Here is a 25695-nt window from a genome sequence, read left to right as displayed (position 1 = left end):
ATACAGCACAGTACAGGCCCTTTGGCCCTCGATGTTGCGCCGATCCAAGCCCACCTAACCTACACGAGCCCACTATCCTCCATATGTCTATCCAATGCCCACTTAAATGCCCATAATGAGGGAGAGACCACCACTGCTACTGGCAGGGCATTCCATGAACTCACGACTCGCTGAGTAAAGAACCTACCCTTAACATCTGTCCTATACCTACCCCCCTTAATTTAAAGCTATGCCCCCTTGTAATAACTGACGCCATACGTGGAAAAAGATTCTCACTGTCGACCCTATCTAAACCCCTAATCATCTTGTACACCTCTATCAAGTCACCCCTAAACCTTCTTTTCTCCAATGAAAACAACCCCAAGTGCCTCAGCCTTTCCTCATACGATCTTCCTACCATACCAGGCAACATCCTGGTAAATCTCCTCTGCACCCGTTCCAGTGCCTCCACATCCTTCCTATAGTATGGCGACCAAAACTGCACACAACACTCCAGATGCGGCTGCACCAGAGTCTTATACAACTGCAAGATGATCTCAGGACTCCGGAACTCAATTCCTCTACCAATAAAAGCCAGTACGCCATATGCCTTCTTCACCGCACTATTTACCTGGGTGGCAACTTTCAAAGATCTGCGTACATGGACACCAAGATCCAAGATCCCTCTGCTCATCCACACTACCGAGTGTGGACCATTAGCCCAGTACCCCATATTTTTGTTACTCTTACCAAAGTGAATCACCTCACACTTAGCTACATTGAACTTCATTTGCCACCTTTCTGCCCAGCTCTGCAGCTTATCTATATCCTGCTGTAACCTGACACATGCTTCCTCACTGTCAACAACTCCTCCAACTTTCGTATCATCCGCAAACTTGCTCACCCAACCTTCTAGCCCCTCCTCCAGGTCATTTATAAAAATGACAAACCGCAATGGTCCCAAAACAGATCCTTGCGGAACACCGCTAGTAACGGCACTCCAAGATGAACCTTTACCATCAACTACTACCCTCTGTCTTCTTCCAGCCAGCCAATTCCTAATCCAAACCTCCAACTCACCCTCAATGCCATACCTCCGTATTTTTTGAAGTAGCCTACCATGGGGAACCTTATCAAACGCCTTACTAAAATCCATATACACCACATCTACCGCTTTCCCCTCGTCCACCTCCTTAGTCACCTTCTCAAAGAATTCAATAAGGTTTGTGAGGCACGACCTGCCCTTCACAAAACCATGCTGACTATCCTTGATCACATTATTCCTATCCAGATGTTCATAAATCCTATCCCTTACAATTCTCTCTAAGACTTTGCCCACAACAGAAGTGAGACTCACCGGCCTATAGTTACTAGGGTTATCCCTACTCCCCTTCTTGAACAAGGGAACCACATTTGCTAGCCTCCAGTCTTCTGGCACTACTCCTGTAGACAACAGGACATAAAAATCAAGGCCAATGGCTCTGCAATCTCCTCCCTTGCTTCCCAGAGAATCCTAGGATAAATGCCATCAGGCCCAGGGGACTTATCTATTTTCACCCTTTCCAGAATTTCCAACACCTCCTCCCTACATACCTCAAAGCCATTCATTCTACTTAATTGTGACTCAGTATTCACATCGGCAACAATGTCCTGTTCCTGAGTGAATACTGACGAAAAGTATTCATTCAGTGTCTCCCCAATCTCCTCAGCCTCCACACGCAACTTCCCACTACTATCCTTGACTGGACCTATTCCTACCCTAGTCATTCTTTTATTCCTGACATACCTATAGAAAGCCTTAGGGTTTTCCCTAATCCTACCGACTAAGGACCTTTCATGTCCCCTCCTTGCTGCTCTTAGCTCTCTCTTCAGGTCCTTCCTGGCTACCTTATAACTCTCAATCGCCCCAATTGAACCTTCATGCCTCATCTTTACATAGGCCGCCCTCTTCCATTTAACATGGGATTCCAATTCCTTATTAAACCACGGCTTCCTCACACGACCCTTTCCTCCCTGCCTGACAGGTACAAACAACACTGACTAACAACATGAAACCAGCACTTTTCTTTATTATACGACATTTGGATACATACAAACAGATAGCCAGTCAGGTCTCAGATCTAACTGGATTCAATGTTAAGTCAGGCCTACCAGGGAGACAAACATGGTTCTAAAATTACCAGTACTCCAGTAGGAATCTCATGTGAGAGAACTGAGTGATGCAAATATCCAAGAATTAAACAATCTCCTCAATTCGCCAGTACACACTGGAAAATAGTAGCTATTTAACTCAAGTCACAGAAAGCACCTGTGAAACTTATCTACTCAAGGAATTAGAAGGGCAAAAACATGACAAACAGCTTGTGCACTCTACAGTCTCAGCTACCATTTCAGGGGACATGGTTTTTTTTTCAAAACATAGATTGATGGTTAATAACAAATTCTATTTTACCTCACTGCCTTGAAGAGATTTGGTAGGATTGCCAGAAGGTATAGCTGCATTCAGCTCGGCTTCAGGTTTGCAAAGCAAAGCAATTATTTCACTGTTAGTTGCATAACGTTCTTTGACTACTTTATCTGCTTGGGCAGCTCGGTCCAGAGTAGCTCTCAAATTGGCTCCCTCTTTGAAAAAAAGCGAGAAAGAAACACATTATTTGAAACTTTCTACATAACATTTTTATTGTGCATTGTAAACATCCTTTTGGTCACCCAAACACAGCTCAATGCATTTCTTTCTCCAATTCAGAAATGACAGTCAAGAAGCAAAGCCCAGATAGCAGGTAGCCAAAAGAGATCTAAAAACCAAAACCAAGATTAAGCAAATATGCCGATGCAACTTCAGTTTTAAAAACTAGCTGAAATTTTCAAATCCTCTCTCGCTACTGGCAAAAAACTAAACAACTGAAGGACTGCTAATGCTGCCCCACTATTCAAAAAGGAGGCAATAGATCAGGAAATTACAGGCCAGTTGGAAAGTTTTTTTAAAATACGCTGAGGGACAGAATATATCTGCACTTGGAGAGATAAGGTTTCATCAGGGATAGTCAGTATATATTTGTATTTGACAAACCTGATGAAGTTTTTTTGAGGAAGTAACCAGGAACATTGAAGTAGGTAATACATATGGTCTATATAGTCCAAGTGAACTTGAGGAAGGTTTTTGATAAGGTCCAGAACATAAGACTCCGTGAGATCCATAGCATAAAGGAGAAAGGTGGAGACAAAACTGGCTGAGAAGCAGGCAGCAGAGGTGATGTTAGAGGGATGTTTCTGTGACTGTACATTTTCAGTGGGGACCCACACACCTTGGTTTTGGGAACCTCACTGTTTGTAGTGAACATTAATGATTTAGACCTAAAATGTGGGGGGTATGATTAAGAAGTTCACAGATGACATGAGGACTGGAAGCACTGGAAATAATGAGGAGGATAGCTGTAAACTGCAGGGGAACTATCACTCAACTGATCTGCTGGCAAAGTAGTGGCAAATGGAATTCAACTCAGCAAAGGTGTGAGGTAATGCACGTAGGGAGGTCTAACAGGCAAGAGATTACACTATAAATGATAGCACTTTGGAAAATATTGAAGATTAGAGGGATGTTGATGTGCATTTCCACAGATCCCTGAAGGCATTATGACATGAAGACAGGCATACAAATCAAATCAGCCTCTTTACCTCTGTACTCACAGCATACTAAAATTGAAACATTTCAAATGGCAAAAAACTGACCCAGACAGTTTGGAATAACCAGTACCAGGTTTTACGAATAATTAATAGTAGACACCCGGTTTATAGCTTAAACAAAAGGCTTGATTTAGTCATTATACAGTAACTTTAGCACAGCAAAGTTAAACAACAAAGTAATCTAATCAACATTTAAGATTTTAAACCCAACCTGCCTTGATTCTAGCACACACTCAGGCAGAAACAGTTAACGGTTAAATCAGAAGGGAAAAATTCATGAAGTTTAACTGGCCAGTTCACTTAAGCAGGCTCTGCAATCCATAACAACACTAGTATGGGAATTATATTTTGTTTGGCTTCTGATGACACTGCTGCATGCAAACATCTTCCAACAGACTCAGGAATATTTATTTAATTCTTATAACTGGGATTCTATTCTCTGATTTTCAATAATGAAGGAGAACCAGGGAACAATACAACTTCTGTAGCTTTTGCTGGTACAATCCTTTTGACCCTAATAGTCCAGAAACTAATTCAAATTCTGGCCTCACTGCCTGACTGACCAACTTCACAGGAAGTCCCAGTTAACGTTCAACATTTGCCATCTGTCTCAGCATAAGGCTTCTCCGGACTCAAACAAGAAACAATCTGTAATTAACTTTTAGGGCTGGCCCCAAAAACAAGTAACAGCCTGTATGTTCTTAAATAAAGCACTGTTCTTAGGTCAAAAGTAACCTTGCAGCTATCAGTTCCAAGCCAAAAATGATAAGAACAATTAAATACAATAATGAAATATCAGCAAGCATTCTAACAAAAGTTAGCCAAGTTGGCTAAGGTGGTCTATTGGACACTTTCCTTTATTAGCCTAGAGGTTATGCTGGAACTGTATAAAATTTTGCATTTGGAATGAAGCTTCAATACCCACATTTGAGGAAGGATGCAAATGCACTAGAGATGATGATGATGGAGATTGACCAGGATGTTGCCTGGTCTGGAGGGTCTGATATTTGAGGAAAAAATTGAACAGGCTGGACTTGTTTCCATTTGAGCAGAAAAGATTAAAAAGGGGAACCTGACAGATGTAAGTTGAGAAATATGGATAAGATGAATAGGAAGTCAGTTTTTCCAGAGAGGTCAATAACCATGGAGCATGGAATTCAAGTAATGGGTTCAAAGTTATGAGCAGAGGAGGTTTTTTTTCCCCCACCCAAGTAGGCAACATTTAGAAATCACTGCCTGAAAAGGTGCCGAGGCAGAAACCCTTTAGTTAGATAATTATTTGCATTGTCATAGCCTCCAGGGTTATGGACCAAGCTCTGGAAAATGGACTTAGTCATCAGACCTTTGTTGACCAGAATGGGTACAATGGGCTGAACTGTGTCCATCTACCAATCTAGAAGTAACTTTTTTTCCTTCAAGAAGGAAAAGAACTTTATGGAAGAAATCCCTAACATACTGATACGGTTTGTTTTGACATTAATGGATTATGAAAGAGAAAAGGAAGGAACCAAAAATGTCTTGTTCTTTCTTCTGATAAGAAAAATGAAACAGCTGTCAGACATCGAAATACTTCTGGACCCATTTAAGATCATGGTGGCGATTTAAGATATAAATGGATAACAGTGGTGGTAGCGAGAAGTCACTGAGGGGGATTCTGGGAGAAATCAACTCACCATAACTGAGAAGGAAATCATGCAGATGCAGTGCTCAATAGGAGAAAGAGCAGCAGTGAGACATCACTGAGGAGGATTCTGGGAGAAGATTTTCCTTGCTACAGGCAGCATGTGAAAGGGAGACAGGCTCTAGCAAGCCCATTTTGAAGAGAGCTAGGAGGTTGAAGTGTGGGCTTTCGATGAGGCGAAGAAGTGTTTAAGGGACTTAAACATTCAGTACTCCTTATGCTACCCAGCGACGCTACGCGTTAACCATGAAGGATCAGTGTATAACTTCGGATCGCCAGAAAAGGCTAAGGAATTTTTGGACTCTCTTAGATAAATTGTAAGAGACAATGGATGTTGGTTTGCCTTTCCCCCACTCCAGTTTATATCCCCCCCTTTTTCTTTTTTCTTACCTTACTGTTTAATATTATCTTGGGATTTGGGGAGAGGGATTTATTTATTTGTTCTCTATTTAACAATTTTCTCCCCCCCCTTGGGGTTGTTTTTTTTATTATTCTATGTATGTATGTGTGTGTATGTGTGCATGTATGTATGTATATACACACACACATGTATATATATATATATATATATGTCGGGGGGGGTTAGTTAATGTTGGTGGGGGGAGGTGGTTACCTTATTCTATTTTACCTCTGTCTCTAGGAGCGGGGTTGTTTTCCCTTGCTATTTTGTATTATTATATTTAATTATTATTTGTTGAGGTTGTAATTTTATAGTTATATATGTTTATACATGGTATTAACATTACCAAATATATCCAGGTGTGGGTGGGGGGGGGGGGCGGGGTAGGGTGCTCACTGTTAACTTGTTAACTCTAGCTTTTGTATTATATCTGAATTCTCCTCATTTTATTGAGGAGCGCTTGGGTCAAGGGTGGGGCATTGGTTGGGAGAGGATACGATGGACCTTTGGAAAGGAAGTGACACCCCCTGGGAACAAGGGGGAAAATCTCCATTTAAATACGTTTTATTTTTTATTATTATTTAGAAATAGTTTTTAGTAGTTAGTTGAGTTTTGTTTTTTTTTCCCCTCGGTATTTTTCTTTTGTTAAATTTTGGTTATTATATATTTAAGATTTAATTGTATATCAATGTTTGTACTTGAGAGTTTTGTTTATTTTTGTAAACTTGTAAAAATGCTAAATTTCTAATAAAAATATCTATATTTAAAAAAAGCAGAACCTTTACTGTATTAACCTCTGGATTACACCCTGTGCCATGTGCTAGTGAGGCCAGAAATAGGAAGATAATATAGCTGAATTCATGGTTAAAGAGCTGGTGTAGAAGGGAGGGCTTCAGATATTTGGATCATGTGAATCCCTTCCAGGGCAGCGCAAAAAGGACAGGCTGCACTTAAACTGGAAGGGCACCAATATTCTTGCAGGGTGCTTTGTTAATGCCTCTCCGGAGAAGGGGAACAGGAGCAGAGTAGGTGGTCAGCATGTAGAGTGATAGAGAACATAGAGCAGATTGAGGAGACTTTAAGTCAAGTAAATCTAATAGAAAAGAACAGATAGGGCCAAGTTAATGAACACAGTGGGACATTTATTTTAATGTAAGGAACATAAAAAGCCAGGCAGATGTGTTTAGAGCCTGGATTAGTACATTCGACTGCATGAGGATTTGAAACATCTCTAACTAAACCGCTAACAGGTGTTTGCAATTTTGGAGAATAGAAACCAAGTATTATTGACTTCCTCTGAATGAGGTGAAAATGTGACCTTGATATTCAGAAAGTTAACCAAGAAATAATCATCTATACTTGTGGAACAATGCATTGGTGAAAACAACTTGAGTATGTTATGAATCAGAACAAACCCCTTGAAAACATGTCAAGGAGATAGGTTTGATCCTAACTTTTTCTTATTTTAAAAAGGATGTGCCAGGCATTGTGTTTTCGATGTAATTGGATTGCTCAAAGCAAAACTTTATTCGTATACTATAGTTAAAATACAGACAAAATAATTGAAACTAAAATAACTGTGACTATCAAAATACTTAAAATAAACTACTCATTAATTGTTCCAATATAACAACATCCCCATATCACACCCTTGTGCAAATTTTGAGGGCATTTAAAGGTTTGATTTTTACTGTGTTGTAAATACAAAGATAGCCAAACCAAATCAGCCATTCTCCACGTCTTAGCCATCTAATGGCAACTTCTGGATACAAGCTTTAAAAGCATGTGTACTGATGTTGGAAGTTGCAGTCTGACTTCTCTCACTATTCAAAATGTGTCGCTTGAGGGTGAGAAATTGGCAGAAGAGAACTCAACTTAGCGTATCTCATACATTCCCAATTGCTCCCACCAATTAAAAACGTATTTTGCCTTACTCTAAGAATTTTAGCATTACAAAGTTTCGAAATAAGATACAGCCATGCCTCATCACAATGTTGTTCTGACAAATATCACAATAGTGTGGAATGTCTCAAAGCAATTTATGTAACATTAGATGAGATGATAATATACTAACTGACCCAAATTCTTTGGTTTTGTTATGGGTTTGCACTTCATCTTTATGATCTCACTTGATCTAAAATAGCATGTGGTCAATGACAGAATTGAAATCTGTCCAACATGGTCTTCATCAGACTTTAAGAGTAAATGAGAAAAACACACTTTAATTTCCATCCCTGGGGATTGTTGTTGTACAGAGAGACCTACAGGGTCAGGGAAATAGTTCTTTGAAAGTGGCATCATAGGTTGACAGGATGGTGAAGGCAGTAGTTGGCATGTTTGCCTTCATTGGTCAAAGCAATGATTATAGGAGTTGGGACATCATGTGACAGCACTGGTGGGGCCACCTTTGGAGTACTGCATATACTTCTGGCACTTGCTATGGGAAGCATGTTATTAAATTGGAAAGGACACAGAAAAGATTTACAGAGATGGTACCAGGACTAGGAGATTTGAGTTATAAGGAGAGTCTGGATAGGTTGGGGCCTTTTCCCCTGGAGCACAGGAGGTTATGGGGTGTCCTGATAGAGGTTGAGAAAATCACGAGGGGCATAGTTACAGTGAATTGCAATGGTCCTTTCCCTCGGGTAGGGGAACTCAAAGCTAAAGATCATTGTTTTAAGGTGAGAGGGGGAAAAAAATTTAAAAAGGGACCTGAGGGGCAACTTCTTCCCCACAGTAGGTGGTTTGCAATGAGGAATGAACTGCTGGAGGAGGTAAATGCAGGTAAAGTTACAACATTTAAAAGACAATTGGACAGGTACATGAATAGGAAAGGTTTAGAGGGATATGGGCCAAACAGGCAAATGGGACTAGTTCAGTTTGGGAAACTTGATTGGTATGAACATGTTGTAGTGTAGGGTCTGTTTTCATGCTCTATAATCAATACACTGGACAACCAGAGAAGCTTACAAGTACTGGTGTACCCAAAGCTCTGGTGACTGCTAATGTTTCCACTGTTTAAGACCCAAGACAAAACATCCAAAGTCCTCAATCCTGCCATGCCTCTCAGAAAGGGTCAATTGGGAACTTATATGCAGAATATAAAGATAAATGCAGTCATCAAATTGTACCAGGAATCAGTGTTACATTATCAGTGGCCAGGTTAGACATTGTAGATGAACATGTTTAAGGAATAAATATAATGGCCCAGATCTTCTAGAATATCCAGCACAGACTGCAATTTAATTTGTGCCCTTTCCATCTTGCAGTGAAGCCTCTCAAATGTCTTAAACCGACTCAGGGGAGGTCATGTCTTACTAATTTGACTGACCTTTTTTTTTTTGAGGTGGTAACGCAAGTAAACAGTGAGGGTACAGCAGCAGATATTGTCTGCATGAATTTTGGTAAGGCTTTCAACATGGTCCCTCATGGTAGGCTGATCCAGACACTTAAGGGTGCATGGGATCCAGTGACTTGGCCACTTGGATGTAGAACTGGCTTCCCCATAGAAGGCAGAGGGTACTGGAGGAAGGGTGGAGAACAGTGACTAGTGGTATTCTGCAGGGATCTGTACTGGGACATCTGCTGGTTGTAATATATAAATGACTTAGATGAAAACGTAGATGGGTGGGTTAGTAAGTTTGCAGACAATACAAAGATTGGTGGAGTTGTGGATAGTATTAAAGGTTGTCAAAGGATATAGCCAGATATAGGTCAATTTCAGATCTGGATGGAGAAATGGCAGAGTATAATCAGGTTAAGTGTGAGGTGCTGCATTTTGGGAGATCAAATGTTAAGGAAAAGTACACAGGCAATGGTACGACCCTGAACAACATTAATGCACAGAGGGATCTTGGGGTTCAAGTCTATAGCCTCGTGCAAGCGGCCATGCAAGTAGATAGGGTGGTAAAGAAGAAATATGACATGCTTGCATTTATTGGTCAGGGAACGGAGAAGAAGAATAAGGATGTCATGTTGCAGTTTTACACGACTTTGGTTAGGCCACACTTGGAATACTGCAATTGTGGTCACCATTTTACAGGAAGGATGTGGAGACTTTGGAGGCAGTACAGACCAGGATTACCAGGCTGCTGACTGGATTAGAGTATATAAGCGAAAGGAGGGACTACAGTATTTACTGTGGAAAAGGACATGGAAGATATAGAATGTATGGAAATAGTTGGTGACATCTAAAAAAATGTCTATATTACAGAGGAGGAAGTGCTGGATATCTTGAAACGCATAAAAGTGGATAAATGCCCAGGACCTGATCAGGTGTGCCCTAAAACTCTGGTAGACTAGGAATGTGATTGCTGGGCCTCTTACTGAAATATTTGTATCTTCAATAGTCACAAGTGAGGTGCAAGACTAGAAGTTGGCTAACATGGTGCCACTGTTTAAGAAAGGTGGTAAGGACAAGCCAGGGAACTATAGACCAGTGAGCCTGACGTCAGTGGTGGGCAAGTTGCTGGAGGGAATCCTGACGGTCAGCATGTACATGTATTTGGAAAGGCAAGGACTGATTAGGGATAGTCAACATGGTATGCTTTCCTTTATTGGTCAAGAGTATTGAGTACAGGAGTTGGGAGGTCATTTTGCGGCTGTACAGGACATTGGTTAGGCCACTGTGGGAATATTGCGTGCAATTCTGGTGTCCTTCTTATCTGAAAGATGTGGGAAACGTGAAACAGTTCAGAAAAGATTTACAAGAATGTTGTCAGCGTTGGAGGATTTGAGCTATAGGGAGAGGTTGAATAGGCTGGGGCTGTTTTCCCTGGAGCAACAAAGGCTGAGGGGTGACCTTATAGAGGTTTGTAAAATCATGAGGGGCAAGGATAGGATAAATAGACAAAGTATTTTCCCTGGGTTGGGAGAGTCCAGAACTAGAGGCCATAGGTTTAGGTCGAGGGTGGAAAGATATAAAAGAGACCCAAGAGGCAACTTTTTCACACAGAGGGTGGTATGTGTGTGGAATGAGCTGCCAGAAGAAGAGGTGGAGGCTGGTACAATTGCAACATTTAAAAGGCATTTGGATGGGTATATGAATAGGAAGGATTTGGAGGGATATGGGCGGGATGCTGGCAGGTGGGACTAGATTGGATTGGGATATCTGGTCAGCATGGACAAGTTGGACCGAAGGGTCTGTTTCCATGCTGTACATCTCTATGACTCCAAGACTAGAAAACTTCATTGCTTTCTTTGGAGCGGCAGAGGCTAAGGGAAGTTTATAAAATTATGAGATGCTTAGACAGGGTTGACGGTCAGAAATTTTTTCCCCAAAATTGAAATGTCTAAAACCAGGGGGCATGCATTTAAAGTGAGAGGGCGAATGTTCAAAGGAGATTTAAGAGGCAAGTTTTTTTTAAAAAATATGGAGTGGTAGAAGTCTGGAACATTCTGCCAGCAGTGGTAGGAGTGGCAGATGCAATAGAGGCATTTAAGAAACTTTTAGATAAGCACATTAATATGCAAAGAATGGAGGGATATGGACCAAGCAGTAATATGGATGTAGGACAATATTCCCCCCAAACAGTAGTACGGATGGAGGGTGTAAGTTGAATAAGGAGTTGAAATTGGCCTGTCGCAAAGATGTTACTACAGTTGTTATGGGGGATTTCAACATGCAGGTAGACTGGGAGAATCAGGATGGTATTGGACCTCAAGAAAGAGACTTTGTGGAGTGCCTCCGAGATGGATTCTTAGAACAGCTGGTGCTGGAGCCTACCAGAGAGAAGGCAATTCTGGATCAGGTATTGTGCAACGAACCAGAATTGATCAGGGACCTCAAAGTAAAGGAGCCATTAGGAGGTAGTGACCATAATACAATAAGCTTCAATCTGCAATTTGAAAGGGAGAGGGTACAATCGGTAGTGACAATATTTCAGTTGAATAAAGGGAACTATGGAGCTATGAGGGAGGAGCTGGCCAAAGTTCAATGGTGCAATACCTTGACAGGGATGACAGTGGAGGAACAATGGCAGATATTTCTGTGTATAATGCAGAAGATGCAGGATCAGTTCATTCCAAAAAGGAAGAAAGATCCTGAGGAGGCAGGGGTGGGCGTGGCTGACGAGGGAAGTTAAGAAACATATAAAGTTAAAAGAGAAAAAGTATAACATAGCAAAGATGAGTGGGAAAACGGAGGACTGGGAAGCTTTTAAAAGAACAACAGAGGATTACTAAGAGGAAAGACGCAGAGAAAAAAAATGGAGGTACGAAAATAAACTGGCCAAAAATAGAAAGAAGGATAGTAAAAGCTTTTTTAGGTATGTGAAAGGCAAAAAAATGGTTAAGACTAAAATTGGGCCCTTGAAGACAGAAACAGGGGAATATATTACGGGGAACAAAGAAATGGCCGAAGAGTTGAATTGGTACTTCAGATCGGTGTTCACTGGGGAAGGCACAAGCAATCTCCCTGAGGTTACAGTGGCTGAAGGACCTGAACTTAAGGGAATTAATATTTTCCAGGAATTGGTGTTGGAGAGACTGTTAGGTCTGAAGGTTGATAAGTCCCCGGGGCCCGATGGTCTACATCCCAGGGTACTAAAGGAGGTGGCTCTAGAAAGCGTGGATGCGATGGTGATTATTTTCCAGAGTTCGATAGATTCGGGATCAGTTCCTGCGGATTGGAGGGTGGCTAATGTTGTACCACTTTTTAAGAAAGGAGCGAGAGAGAAAGCAGGAAATTATAGACCAATTAGTCTGACCTCAAAAAGGTGGGAAAGATGCTGAAGTCTATTATAAAGGATGAAATTATGACACATCTGGATAGCAGTAACAGGATTGGTCAGAGTCATCATGGATTTATGAAGGGGAAATTATGCTTGACTAATCTTCTGGAATTTTTTGGAGGATGTAATCTGAAGATGGACAAGGGAGATCCAGTGGATGTAGTGTACCTGGACTTTCAGAAAGCCTTTGATAAAGTCCCACATAAGAGGTTAGTGAGCAAGGTTAGGGCGCATGGTATTGGGGGCAAAGTACTGACTTGGATTGAAAATTGGTTGGCTAACAGGAAGCAACGAGTAGTGATAAACAGCTTCCTTTCAGAATGGCAGGCAGTGACCAGTGGGGTACCGCAGGGATCAGTGCCGGGATCGCAGCTTTTTACAATATATATTAATGATATAGAAGATGGTATTAATAGTAACATTAGCAAATTTGCTGATGATACTAAGCTGGGTGGCAGGGTGAAATGTGAGGAGGATCTTACGTGATTACAGGGTGACCTGGACAGGTTAGGTGAGTGGTCAGATGCATGGCAGATGCAGTTTAATGTGGATAAATGTATGGTTATCCACTTTGGTGGCAAGAACAGGAAGGCAGATTACTACCTAAATGGAGTCAAGTTAGGTAAAGATATCTGGGTGTTCTCTCTGGTAGGCTCCAGTCAATGAAGGCAAGCATGCAGGTACAGCAGGTAGTGAAGAAGGCTAATAGCATGCTGGCCTTCATAACAAGAGGGATTGAGTATAGAAGCAAAGAGGTTCTTCTGCAGCTGTACAGGGCCCTGGTGAGACCACACTTGGAATATTGTGTGCAGTTCTGGTCTCCAAATTTGAGGAAAGACATTCTGGCTATTGAGAGTGTGCAGTGTAGGTTCACGAGGTCAATTCCTGGAATGGCGGGACTATCTTATGTTGAAAGAGTGGAGCGACTGGGCTTGTATACCCTTGAGTTTAGAAGACTGAGAGGGGATCTGATTGCGACGTATAAGATTATTAAAGGATTGGACACTCTGGAGGCAGAAAACAGGTTTCCACAGATGGGCGAGTCCCGAACCAGAGGACACAGCTTAAAAATAAGGAGTAGGCCATTTAGGACAGAGATGAGGACAAATTTCTTCACCCAGAGAGTGGTGGGTGTGGGGAATGCTCTGCCCCAGAAGGCAGTGGAGGCCCAGTCTCTGGATTCATTTAAGAAAGAGTTGGATAGAGCTCTCAAGGATAGCGGAATCAAAAGTAACGGAAATAAGGCAGGAACAGGATACTGATGGAGGATGATCAGCCATGATCATGATGAATGGCGGCGCAGGCTCGAAGGGCAGAATGGCCTACTCATGCACCAATTGTCTATTGACCAAGGGCAGGAAGAAGGGATTAGCTTGATTTGTCATCACGTTTGGCACAACATCACGGGCCCAAGGTCCCATTCCTGTGCTGTACTGTTCTATGTTCTATTACTCCAGCAGGGCCATGAACACTGTTAGCCAGTAAATTGTTTAGTGTAATACTTCAAAGTTTGGGAGAAGATTTGTAGCTTGGGTGCTCGTTGTTGTGGTTCTGTTTGCTGAGCTGGGAATTTGTGTTGCAGACATTTCATCCCCTGTATAGGTGACATCCTCAGTGCTTGGGAGCCTCCTGTGAAGCGCTTCAGAGATGTTTCCTCCGGCATTTACAGTGATTATAGTATTACATTTATAGTGTAATACTGCTGCATCTATGCATCTTTTTCTCAATGTGAATTGAATACACCTTCCTTAAACAAAACAATCAGCCCCAACATTCCACCATCTCCTCTCATCTACAGTACTAAACCCTCTCGCCCACTGAGTTTAGTGGGGTGAAAATTGATGTGGGTATTAGAACACGACAACAGTCTGATATATTATTACACTTGAGTGAATATCAGCCCTGCTACAAAGACAATCAAAGTAAATCCATTCAGCATGCTGGTCAAGTATAAGACAGAGTATGCGTAGCTCTGGTCAGTCATTTAGGTAGGGTAAGATGGTCATAAAAAGTTTAACCTTCCTGTATAAGGAGCATGTATGTGCTATATGGAAATATCAAGGGACTCAACGTGTACCAGTAACAAAATGAGGCCTCCTCCCATATCAGAAGATCAGGACGAGTTATCCAGTTTTAGCAGCTGAGCTCTTCAGAAATTGTAGCAGTAAATTTAAGACATGATTACTGACAGATTGGAACAAACTAAACTTTTAAAATGAAATTTGACATGCTTTTCACCTGCTCTTAGGGGTTTGTACAATTCATTTGAAGGTGTTCGTTGCCAACGTTCTTTGAATTTTGCTTTCAGTTCATTATCTGTGACTTCCTCTTGATCAAGTATTCTCATTGCCTAAAAAGAATTCACATGAAAATGTAGTACTGTAGCATGCATTACTGCTTTTAGGTAAATTTTACTTTGAGAAAGAAAACAAGATTACTTTGGCTGCAATTATAAATGGATAATTAACACATTTTAGTTGTTAAATTTTCAGTTACACAAGTTACAAAGTAGCTAAATACTTAAACTCATTTAACCATACTAAATCTCAAATTCCTGCAATACAAACTCATTTAATTCAGAAGACTTTTAAATAAAATGTTAATTCACACCAGCTAAATATTTTCCAAGTGCTCATCTTATAAATGGAGTGTAAAAAAATGGTTAATGCTTTTGAAAAACAGCACAAAAACATCTAGCAGAGCAAAGGATAGGAAGCGAAATAATTACCTCATCAAGAATTTCTTTGTTTCTTTGTAGAAGTCCTGGAAGATCTCTGATAAGTTGATCTATAGTCTGTAGGCCACCTTGCTGAATGACTGCTTTGGACTTGTCCAAGATAGACTGAGGAATGTCGTCCCCAGAAACATCCTCTATGGCAGCTGGCAGATTTAGGGAGGCCAGCACACTGAGAAATGATGTATATATTTTTAAAAATCACTCCATATGCAAGTATGAGTATCTTAAGAGCAAAACAGCAACTAGAGAGAGTAGGACCCCTTAAAGATCAAAGCGGTCGTCTTGGTGTTGAACCTCAGGAGATGGGAAAGATATTAAAAGAATATTTCACTTCAGTTTTTACTGTGGAGAATGAAATGGTAGCTAGAGGACTCAAGAAAATAAATACAGATTTTTTGAAAACAGTTCACATTACAGAAGAGCAAGTGTGGCAGCTCTTAGAAAATGTGAAGGTTGATAAACTAGATCATGTCCAGAAGATTTATCGTAGGACATAGTGGAAAATTAGGGAGGAAATCGTGCAGCCATGTGCAGAAATATTTGTATCATCTAAAATTATAACTATGGGAGGCATGCCAGATGACAGGAGAATGAAACAAATGCACAACATTAGCCAATGTCTGAGCTGAGATGTCACTTTTTTAAAATAAAATCTTAAGTTATCGCGAGAATGTGATTTAAGAGAAGTTCTGTGATTTACATATTAATGAATCAAAACTTGCAACCCATTCTAAGAGATGAAAGACTGAACAGCAATCTAGGTTTGTTCAATATATCAATGTGTCACAGTGACCTTTTGCTATAAATTGTGTGTCCTATGATCAACTCCACTAGCTACCTGACAAAGGAGCAGCGCTCCAAAAACTTGTACTTCCAAATAAACCTGTTCGACCATATTCTGGTGTTGAGAGATTTTTAAACTTTGTCCACCCCGGTCCAACACCAGCACCTCCACATCATATCCGGCAGAGGACACCCAGCTGGCCCTTGTGTACACATGCATACTTGCCAGCACAAACCACAAAACAGCTCTCAAGAACAGGAACCATGAATGGGTTTCCCATCTCAACTCAGAATCCAGACAGCCATTTTTGCCTTGGATAAGACTGGTTGAAAGTAACATAAAATCAAGCCTGGGGCCTCCCTGCAATATACAACTAAGTTTTACAAATTTTTAAAAAAAATCTTTACTGATTCAGCCACAAGTATTCTTCAATTTGTTCTGCAACAAGACTACCCCAGAATCTAACCAGGTTTGGAACGATGTTCAAATAACGACCAAAATCGTGAGTAGCGAAAATGCCTTTTTATTCGGCAAACACAGTAGCATAGTTCAAGGTGGTGGTGGAATCCAAAACATCGTTCTTACAGTAGCTTCTTTATACACACTGTGCTTACATCCATTAAAATTCTATGATGTTACATAATTTTAACATGGTGAACAACAGATAAAACAAAGGTTTGTGAGCAGGAGATTGTTTGAACATTTGCTAAGTGCTGGCTACTCCTGATTGGATTAAGTGTGTCCAGTCTGCTTGCATAATTAAGAGGTGTTAGTCCTTTTGTCTTTTAAAGTTAATAAATGCCAGTAGGAGTACTAGGCCTTTCTGTTCTAAATAAGTTAGAAATTGTACGTGTACTTAATAAAAGATAAAAGGATATTAAACTGATTACCGCAGCTGCGTCATGAGATTTTGTTTCTTATTTGTTGGTGCAAGTTTCATTCATTCATGCAATTTCACAGAAGCTCTGTTTTGACAGTAAAGGAGTTAAGCCCCTGTTTAATGAATTTACTTGTTGGAGAAACTATTTGATGTTCTGCAATCTATTCAGGTTCTGAGAAATGGCTGGTAAGGGCTGATTAATATTGTAATCTTCCCATAGTTTCAGGTGAGTCATGGAGACACTATGGGTGGTGGGGGTATTTTTTCTGAATAGGTTAGTAGTCTTTGACGTAAATAGGTCTGGTAAGGTTGAAGATGTGAAGGAGCAGTAATGGGCTTGAAAGTAATGTTTCAATTTAGTCTATCTTGCAATACTAAAATGCATCATAGAAACACGCTTTTATGAATGAAAGAAAGAAACAACAGGTTAGTAAAAGGATTACAAATAAATGAATAAGAACCCAGTATTAATAAATATACCAAGCTGGTGAGTGAGTTAGTAAAAATACGTATTACACAGGATATAATTGTGATTTTCTCATCTTGCTTTCAGAAAAGACATTTATTGACAAAACATGCATTAATAAAGTCAAGGACAAAAGGTCTGCAGAGAGAAAGCTGACCAACTGGTATTAATGTACTCCAATTCACTTGAGGTAGACTGAAGTTTCACTTATCAGCAAGTGATGTTACAAATTGAATATTTTGAAATAAATTAATTCATCTAAGGAACCAGGAAACAGTTTCTGACCTGTATTAAACCCTACTGTAGAAAATTACAGTGCATCCACCACTTTGAGAGTTAAATTGAGGCCATTGATCTAATCAAAACATATTCAGATAAATAGCAAGATCAACTTGGAATGTTAAGCCTAAATTGCATGTTGCTGAAAAAGATAGTTTGTTGAAGCTTTTTTGTTTTGCACCTATAGGGACATGCTAAACTGTTAAATCATACTTTACACAAATATATCGCAGTAATAAAACAGAATGCAGAGTGACAGTTGACTGCTAGCTTTGCTTAACATTTATAGCCAACCAGCCTGGTGTAAATCAGTCAAGACATTGCCCTTAGAAATGAACTGTGTTAAGAATGGCTGTCACCTATTTTGTGGAACTGAATCAGGTGCTCTACGTACACATATTTTTCTCTGCTTGCAAAGTCTACCAGATGTAGTTTCCAGTACACTCAAGTTTGCCATATTGCAAGCTGGGGACTGAATCCTATGTTGGTTGCCAGCCTAATTCCTCAGATGTTCAGGATTATTCTCTAGTTCATTTTTCAAATTTGGTCAATCAACTAAAGCTCATCAGACTTCATAAACTGATGTTCCACCATGGCAACAAATCAAAATCCACACGTGGCAATGAGTCAGCACCAACCAGAATATAAATGTTGTTTTCCCTCAACTCTGGTATTTAGCGTCATGCAGCACGGAAATAGACCCTTCGGTGCAACTTGTTTGCGCCGACCAGATCTTATAAATTGTCCTGATGAGCGCGTGATGAAATGCTTTGACTAAACGTGCCTTCTCAACAATACTTAAGCTCTAAAGCCAAAAGATTATGTAAGCACAAATAGAGATTTTTATTTAGGTACAATATTGTTGCATGTTTTCCTATAAACAAGTTCACAATGAAGTCCAAATCAAAAATGCCATCATACAGAACTTGCTAAAGAACAGCTCTTTCCTGACTAACAAAGCAAACTCCAAAATTATCTGTACCTAAGTGCCAAGTATAGGTGCCAACTATTAGTCATATAGAGCCACTATTAGTCATATACTTACCCGTTGGCTAGATTTGTAGATTCTCTCATTTGTGCAATCAGTCTATTCACTAAGTCAGCCCTTCGCTGATTGTATATGCTCAGAGATTGCTGCACTGCCAAAGGAACCATCTTCACAAAGAGATCTAAATATGTAAGTAAATATACAAGAAAGTTTTAGGAATTTAGCCATACTAACTCTGAATTGAGAAATATTACAATGTGATTATCCCCCACCTCCAAGTTACACATTATTTTGATGAAAGAAAACATATTCATTACTAAAATTGGAGTCAAATGGTCAAGTGAACATAATTTAGAAACTTAGAATCAATTTCACTATTATACATAGATGTAACAACTGTTGTACAAAAGTGTGATCCGAAACTACTTAAAACAGCAACCCCTAGCTCTGTGTTCCACAAGAGGAAACATTTTGCCATATCTCCCTCATCGAGACCATTTAAACTCTTACACACTTTAATCAAGTCACTCTCTATTCTAAACTCAAATGAAATAAGTCAGAACTATCCTCATAAGGCAAACTGCTCATTCTAATCTGCTCAATCAATCTAATAAATCTCCTCCGAAACCACCTCCAAAGTATTTACATTACTCTTTAATTAAGGAGACCAAAACTGCACTATTCAGGATCTGGTCTCACCAATGCCATGTATAACTGAAAACTAACATCCTTGTTTTCATGTTCAACTCCTCTTGTAATAAAGGAAAGCTTCCCATTAGCCTTCTTGATGATGGGCTGTAACTGCATACTAATATTTTTGACTCATGCACTACGACACTTCTGCTATTTTATTCTCCCAACAAAATGAACAATCTCTTTAGTTAAAAATGGATGATAGATGGCTCTCTCATTAGAATTTATCTTTCTAAAAGGAATTCACATTCTGAAATATCCCTTTGAAATGATTGTCACTGATCCGATCAATCTGTTCCTTATCCTAGTATGCCAGTTCACTTAATCTCGCTCAGTTGTCCTGCCCACCTAGTTCTCCTCATTCAAGTTTAAAATACCTGACTTAGACCCAGTCTGCTCTCTTTCAAAGTGGATGCAAAATTCAATCATATGGTGGTCCCTGCTATCTAAGGGCTCCTTCAAAGGCTGTTAATTCATTCTGTCAGATCACCTAACACCAAAGTCTAATATAACCTGTATTGTGGTCAGTTCCAAAACGTGCTGCTCTAACTCTAAACTCTTCATCCCGGCTACTCATGCCGATCTCATTTTTCCAGTTTATTTAGTCACCCATGATTATTGCCATTACTGTACCACATTGCTTCTTGTATACTTTGTCCTGCTTTGTAATTCTTGTTAGGGGTTCCGAATACCAATCATGCTCGTGAATGGTCTCCCCTACAACTTTTCATCCCCACCCAAACCAATTCTCTACCCTAATCACCTGAACCAAGGTCATCTGTAACTATTAAACAAATGCTATCCTTGATTAAGTGCTACTCTTCAACCTTTACCTAGCTTCCGATTCTTTCTCAACGTCAAATGTACCTCTCTATATGAATTGAGCAGTGTCTTCAAAAGGCTGGTACGGGGATTTTTTTCACTTGCTCTTTTTGATTTCCCTTCACTTATTCTAAGCAAAGCCTCTCAAAACATCAATAGTACTGCAGTTATCAAATATGAAACTGCAACAAAATAGGTTTCAAGTGCACACTTTTGAAGGATTCTTTTACTGTGAACTTACCAGTGAATTTCTGACTCATGGGGACACTGACAGGAGTAGGCTTCACCAACGTGGCTTTTCCAATAGGGTCCAAGTCTTTCACATCTGGAACACGGTCATGATAAATGAAGTCATTGTCCTTTTTTGCGGCAGTTAATGCACGAGCAATTTTGTCTGACAGGTCCTTCACGTTGATATACTCATCATACCGAGAGCCAACCGTCTTCACTAAGTCAGATGCGTGCTGAGATTAGATTAGATTAGATTAGATTACTTTACAGTGTGGAAAGTAGAAGTAGAAAAGTATGAGCTCATTTTTCTTGAGTAGCTAAAATTACAAGTTTTTATTTTAAACTATGGATATAGACTATGGCTACAGGTTGTATCCTTGATTCAAAGAAAGAAAAAGTGAGCTAAGAGACCATAGCAGTCTGACATTGTTATTGTTCAGTGTCATCAAATCTAGTTTTAGAAATCAAGTATGGTAAAAGCTCAATTATGCACAACTGCAAACACCACAAAAGTCATCCAATGCTGAAATTACACCAAGATCTCTGTCGCTGTGAGGCAGCAGTGCTCACCACCGTTGCCTTCAGTTTTTAAATAAATTTGTATTTATCTAATAGTGCAATCACACATGATGATACAATAACAGAATCCTTATAGAATCAAGTCCGCACCAACCCTCCAACAAGCAACCCATCCAGATGCATCTCCTCAGCCCTTCAATTAACATAGCTAGTCCACATAACCTGCATATCCCTGGATACAAGGGAGCAATTCGTATGGCCAATCCATGACCGTTTGCCAATTCTGCCTTCACACTGAACCACTTAAGTCGAGGAAACTGTACTTTGAGTTGCCGTAGCAACTTCTTTCCATTCACCAGATGGTTAGGCTGGTCAGATTGTGGAAAAGGTGCTTCGAGAATTTGAATGAGACACTAAGTGAAAGTGAACTGAACTTATGGTACAAGTTTTTCACAAACCTCAGTGTTCTCCTGACAGCATACTCATACTTCAAATATGAGATTCAATTTAGGTTGGGGAGTGAAGCAAGATGGAGTTGGCAGACTCTCTGGCCACAATATTTAGCCTTCCTTGGACTTACTAAGAATGCCAGAGTTCTGAAAATGGCCAATGCAGAAGGCAAAAACTGTAAACCTGGTAATATGAGGCCAAATCAGCATAATGCTGTGTCGGAAACTACCAGAGACTATTGTCCATAGAAGAATCTGCACATGGAGAACTCGGGTTAATAAGAAAAAGCCAGCACAAATTTATTAGATTAGATTACTTAGTGTGGAAACAGGCCCTTCGGCCCAACAAGTCCACACCGACCCTCCGAAGAGCAACCCACCCAGACCCATTCCCCTACATTTACCCCTTTATCTAACACTACGGGCAATTTAGCATGGCCAATTCACCTAACCTGCACATCATTTGGACTGTGGGAGGAAACCGGAGCACCTGAAGGCAACCCACGCAGACACAGGGAGAATGTGCAAACTCCACACAGACAGTTGCCTGAGGCGGGAATTGAACCTGGGTCCCTGGTGCGGTGAGGCAGCAGTGATTACCACTGTGCCAATTTGTGACCGATGAATCTGGTTAAATTATTTGATAAAGAGAGGATTAATGAAGGCGATGCGGTATGCAGCAATTTGGATTTCCAAAAGGAATATGATAAAATGCCACATAGTAGATCTATTCGCAAAATAAAAGGTGTCTGATATTAAAAGGACTACGTAAATTGAAGTACATAATTCAGTGAAAGGAAGGAAAAGTGAGTAATTGATGATATTTTCTTGACTAAAGACACGTATATTGGGGGTCCCCCAAAAATTTTGCAAGAGTAATTAAGAAAGACTTCAGAAAATGTCAAACAGCAGATGCAATTTATTGCACAAAACATCTATTTCCCTTGTAAAGTGTAATCCAAATATTATAAGGGGAATGCAAGCCATGTCCAAAGATTTCTTTGTGGCATCTGGAAGATCACTCCTCTCCTGATAAATAAGGAGAACATTTTGAAGTAAAATTGGACAAGTTCAAAGAAGGCACTGAAGACAACGGGAGATAAATTAAGAACTATTCAAGAATTAGGGTAATGTTGGTATGGTTTGAGAGTATGGACAGAGAAAGCTGAGGCAATGAATGGATTATCTCAATCTAATTGTCAAAAATGGCTACAATTCTTTGCATTTGTCAAACAGCATAAAAGGATAGTTGGCAATGGATAAAAGATCTCAGATTTGGATCACAATGGGCTTTAATTTGTTAATGAACTCGAACAATTATGACTCCTGAGGTCTTCAGCCCTTGGACTTAAACTAACATAAGGCCATTCCATATAGCACGAGTACAGTCAGGGAAAGGAAGTATGTTGTTGAACACAATGGCAAAAGCAGGATGTCACTGAGCAGAAACAGGTACAAAAATAGCACAGAGGAGAGGGGCAAAGAGTGGACTGTATTAAAAAGTATTATTCCAAGTGTATAGCAAGACAGTCTCCCGCCACTCAACCCTACGTCAGAAACAGAAGGAAACCGAGCAAAACTTCTTACACATAAATGGCTTTTTCTGCGATGCCGATGAAGGGAACAGAAAGGTCATATGAGATGGCATGGTTAAGAGGGTCATAATTTATAGAGAGCCTTGTTTAATTGTAAAGACCAAAAAAAAAATCACTCTGTCGTAAACTTGGAAATGTATCTTTTATTTGATAAGAAACACAAACTCAAATGGTAAACATTTCTTAACAGGGTTACAGGAGGTTCTGCACTGCAGAGGGCAGTTAACTTCAAACACTGCTGTGAGATAATGGTTATTAGGCTTTATGTAAAATGTTCTTGGTGAAAATCATTGCAAATATACGTTCCAGCTGACCAAACCCATTTCATATTGGACCCTATGGGATAATGGTAAACTGTATCTATCACTATTATAATGGTGCTTTGCAGGGATATTGAAAAATTATTTTTTTAAAAATGGAAAAAGTACTGAACAATACATTTAACTTACAAGCACTACAAATAGTACTTAACAATACAAGACTTACCTGTAATCTGGAAATTTCCTCACCAAACTTCTTCTGTTGTTTAGCAAGAACAGATTGATGATATTCTGCATTGGCCTGCATCATGCAATGTTTTGCAGCAAGAACAGGTAGCACCTCCTGGAAATAAAAATACTGACCAGGGGAGAAGTCCAACCACAAACAACCACAGACAACAAGGGAAGAAGGAAAGAGAAGGAGAAAGAGGAAATTAGAATCACATTAATGGTTTTTAGAAAGTCCGATAGATTAAATCATTTGAAATGTAAGTTGGGCAATCAAGTGACTATGAATGGCTTGAATTTTGACAAAATAAAACAACTGTATCCTTTAAAAATGAACTATTTACTAAAAGCACTCTTGTTAATATTCTGGCAACAAATGAGTCACGTACCAAAAACAAAAGCTCAATCCCCAATTATTGAATGTAATTTTGAAAATATTACTTAACGCTCGAGCTAACTTGTCCAATCATTTATTAGACATTAGGCAAGTACCTGTTGTGAAAGTACAGACAATCATGTAGTCAGATGTGAACTGGAAGTTAGTTATCATTTTCTCAATTAATAACAGGAAAGACATAAAAAAGGGATCAAACGGGAAATAGATAATGCAGGAGCTGAGTTAAGGTCTCTATGTTATAGAATTAGATGGTGAGACTCAACTGCTGAACAAAACTTTGGCGATATTTTGAACATTTTATATTTGACCCATTTGCTTTCAGAATTTAAATTCAACAATTTGCTTGCATGCAACTTACAAGCACTACAATTCACCCCCGTCTGAATACTGAATACTAAATCCAAGCCAGTACATGCCACTAGTAGTGGAAATTTTTCCAAGTCAACCAAGTTCCTCAGTTATAGTTACAGTATGTTGCTGCTAATCATTTGGGGCAATAGACATCTGGTCAGATTACCAATTTACCATTTTTTTCTGAACTACAATACCACTCACTTGAGCTGGCAACTTTCACAAATAAGCAATGAAATAAATGTATTTGAGATATATTTAGCAATTGTTTCACCCTATTCAATAGTGTACATAACCAATATATTTTAATATCACAAGTTGAACTATCACCTGTGGAATACCTCAAAAGAACTAAAGCTGACATAACTTAAGAATCAAGAAAAATAGATCATTTGATTCCTTGAGCATGGTCTGGCATTAAATAACATAATAGCTGACTGGATTGCGGATTTAAACTTCTTTCTTGTCTCCGCCAAATTAGGCAGTGTTCTGTGGTATATGCCTATGCCTACTACAAACTGGGTTCAAGGTACTCAAAAACATTTAACATAGGATTGTTAAAGCCAGAGACAGCCAATTGATTTCAGCAAGATTAATGTGTAATCCTTTGAATCAAGAGACTCTGAAATTCATTGTACCAGCCAAATATTCAACAGCAATTAAAGCTTCGTGGTTCTTCAACTCCATGGTTGCTATACCAGCATTTAGAGCCAGGAATCACATTTAGATATACCATCTGGAGAAATCTACCCTACCATCTCGACAAGATGAACGCTTCCTTCAGATAAACGCTTTCTGACCTGACCAATGTGAACATGATAATTGCATACACTGGCTATCTTTTATGGAAATAGAAATCTGTATAATTTTATATCATATTTAACTGTCAAACCAATAAAAAGGCTTGACTTGCCAGAGGATAAACATGTCTCTGCTGCAGTGTTCAGTTAATTCAAACCAGTTCCTGCAATTTGACAAGGCTAACTAGAAACAAATCAGTCCCTACCTGTGGATTTGCTTTGAATTAGTGCTCAAAAATGCATTAAATATTTAATTGCCTATTTGAGGTACAAATTTCCATTTAATGTTACTACTTTTAACATTATTGAAAATTGCAAGTAAATTGCTCAAATACAGTAAAAAAAATTCTTTTGGGTGTACTGAAATTCAGAAAAGAATAAAATCTAGCCCAGACAGCATTCTGTAATAACTGAGAACATATGGAGTTGTTTTGTAGATACTACAATAGGCTGCAGTGTCCACACTACATTAGAGAGTAAGGTAGGGAGAGGACAGAATGACACCTCATTCAAAGGATCATAAAGATGAGTCTGGTCAGGGAGTTGGTTAGTCTGTAAGATAAATAGTAATGGGAAGGTTAAGAGACCAAAAGGTGGCAGAGATGCAAAATAGCCAATAGTTTAAAATCTTACAAGAACAAGGCAGAACACAACAACATATAGTCACACACATTAAATAAGTGAAAAATCTCATTGGTTTCATTCATTTTGACAAAAAAAATTCATCTTAAAAGTCAAGTT

General features: G+C 39.6%; 1 protein-coding gene across 4 annotated transcripts in view; it reads right to left on the bottom strand.

The window, feature by feature from the left end:
- pdcd6ip (programmed cell death 6 interacting protein) overlaps window positions 1-25695 on the bottom strand; it is a 100070-nt gene that overhangs the window by 23699 nt on the left and 50676 nt on the right. For 2 of the 4 annotated variants that reach the window (XM_043688855.2, XM_043688858.2), the window contains exons 7-12: window positions 23405-23536; window positions 20366-20588; window positions 18667-18790; window positions 15204-15381; window positions 14714-14825; window positions 2432-2601 (exon numbers count right to left, since the gene is read on the bottom strand). In XM_043688855.2, the coding sequence (XP_043544790.2) occupies window positions 2432-2601; window positions 14714-14825; window positions 15204-15381; window positions 18667-18790; window positions 20366-20588; window positions 23405-23536 (939 nt within the window). The remainder of the gene's footprint in view (window positions 1-2431; window positions 2602-14713; window positions 14826-15203; window positions 15382-18666; window positions 18791-20365; window positions 20589-23404; window positions 23537-25695) is intronic. The other 2 variants (XM_043688857.2, XM_043688859.2) reach the window with 1 other exon arrangement.

This window comes from Chiloscyllium plagiosum, unplaced genomic scaffold (assembly GCF_037043375.1).
Source record: "Chiloscyllium plagiosum isolate Xiang-an unplaced genomic scaffold, Cpla_swu_hap1 HiC_scaffold_4, whole genome shotgun sequence".
Taxonomy (NCBI): Eukaryota; Metazoa; Chordata; class Chondrichthyes; order Orectolobiformes; family Hemiscylliidae; genus Chiloscyllium; species Chiloscyllium plagiosum.
The sequence above is the reverse complement of the archived record's forward strand: the minus strand, read 5'-3'. Positions and strand labels throughout refer to the sequence as shown.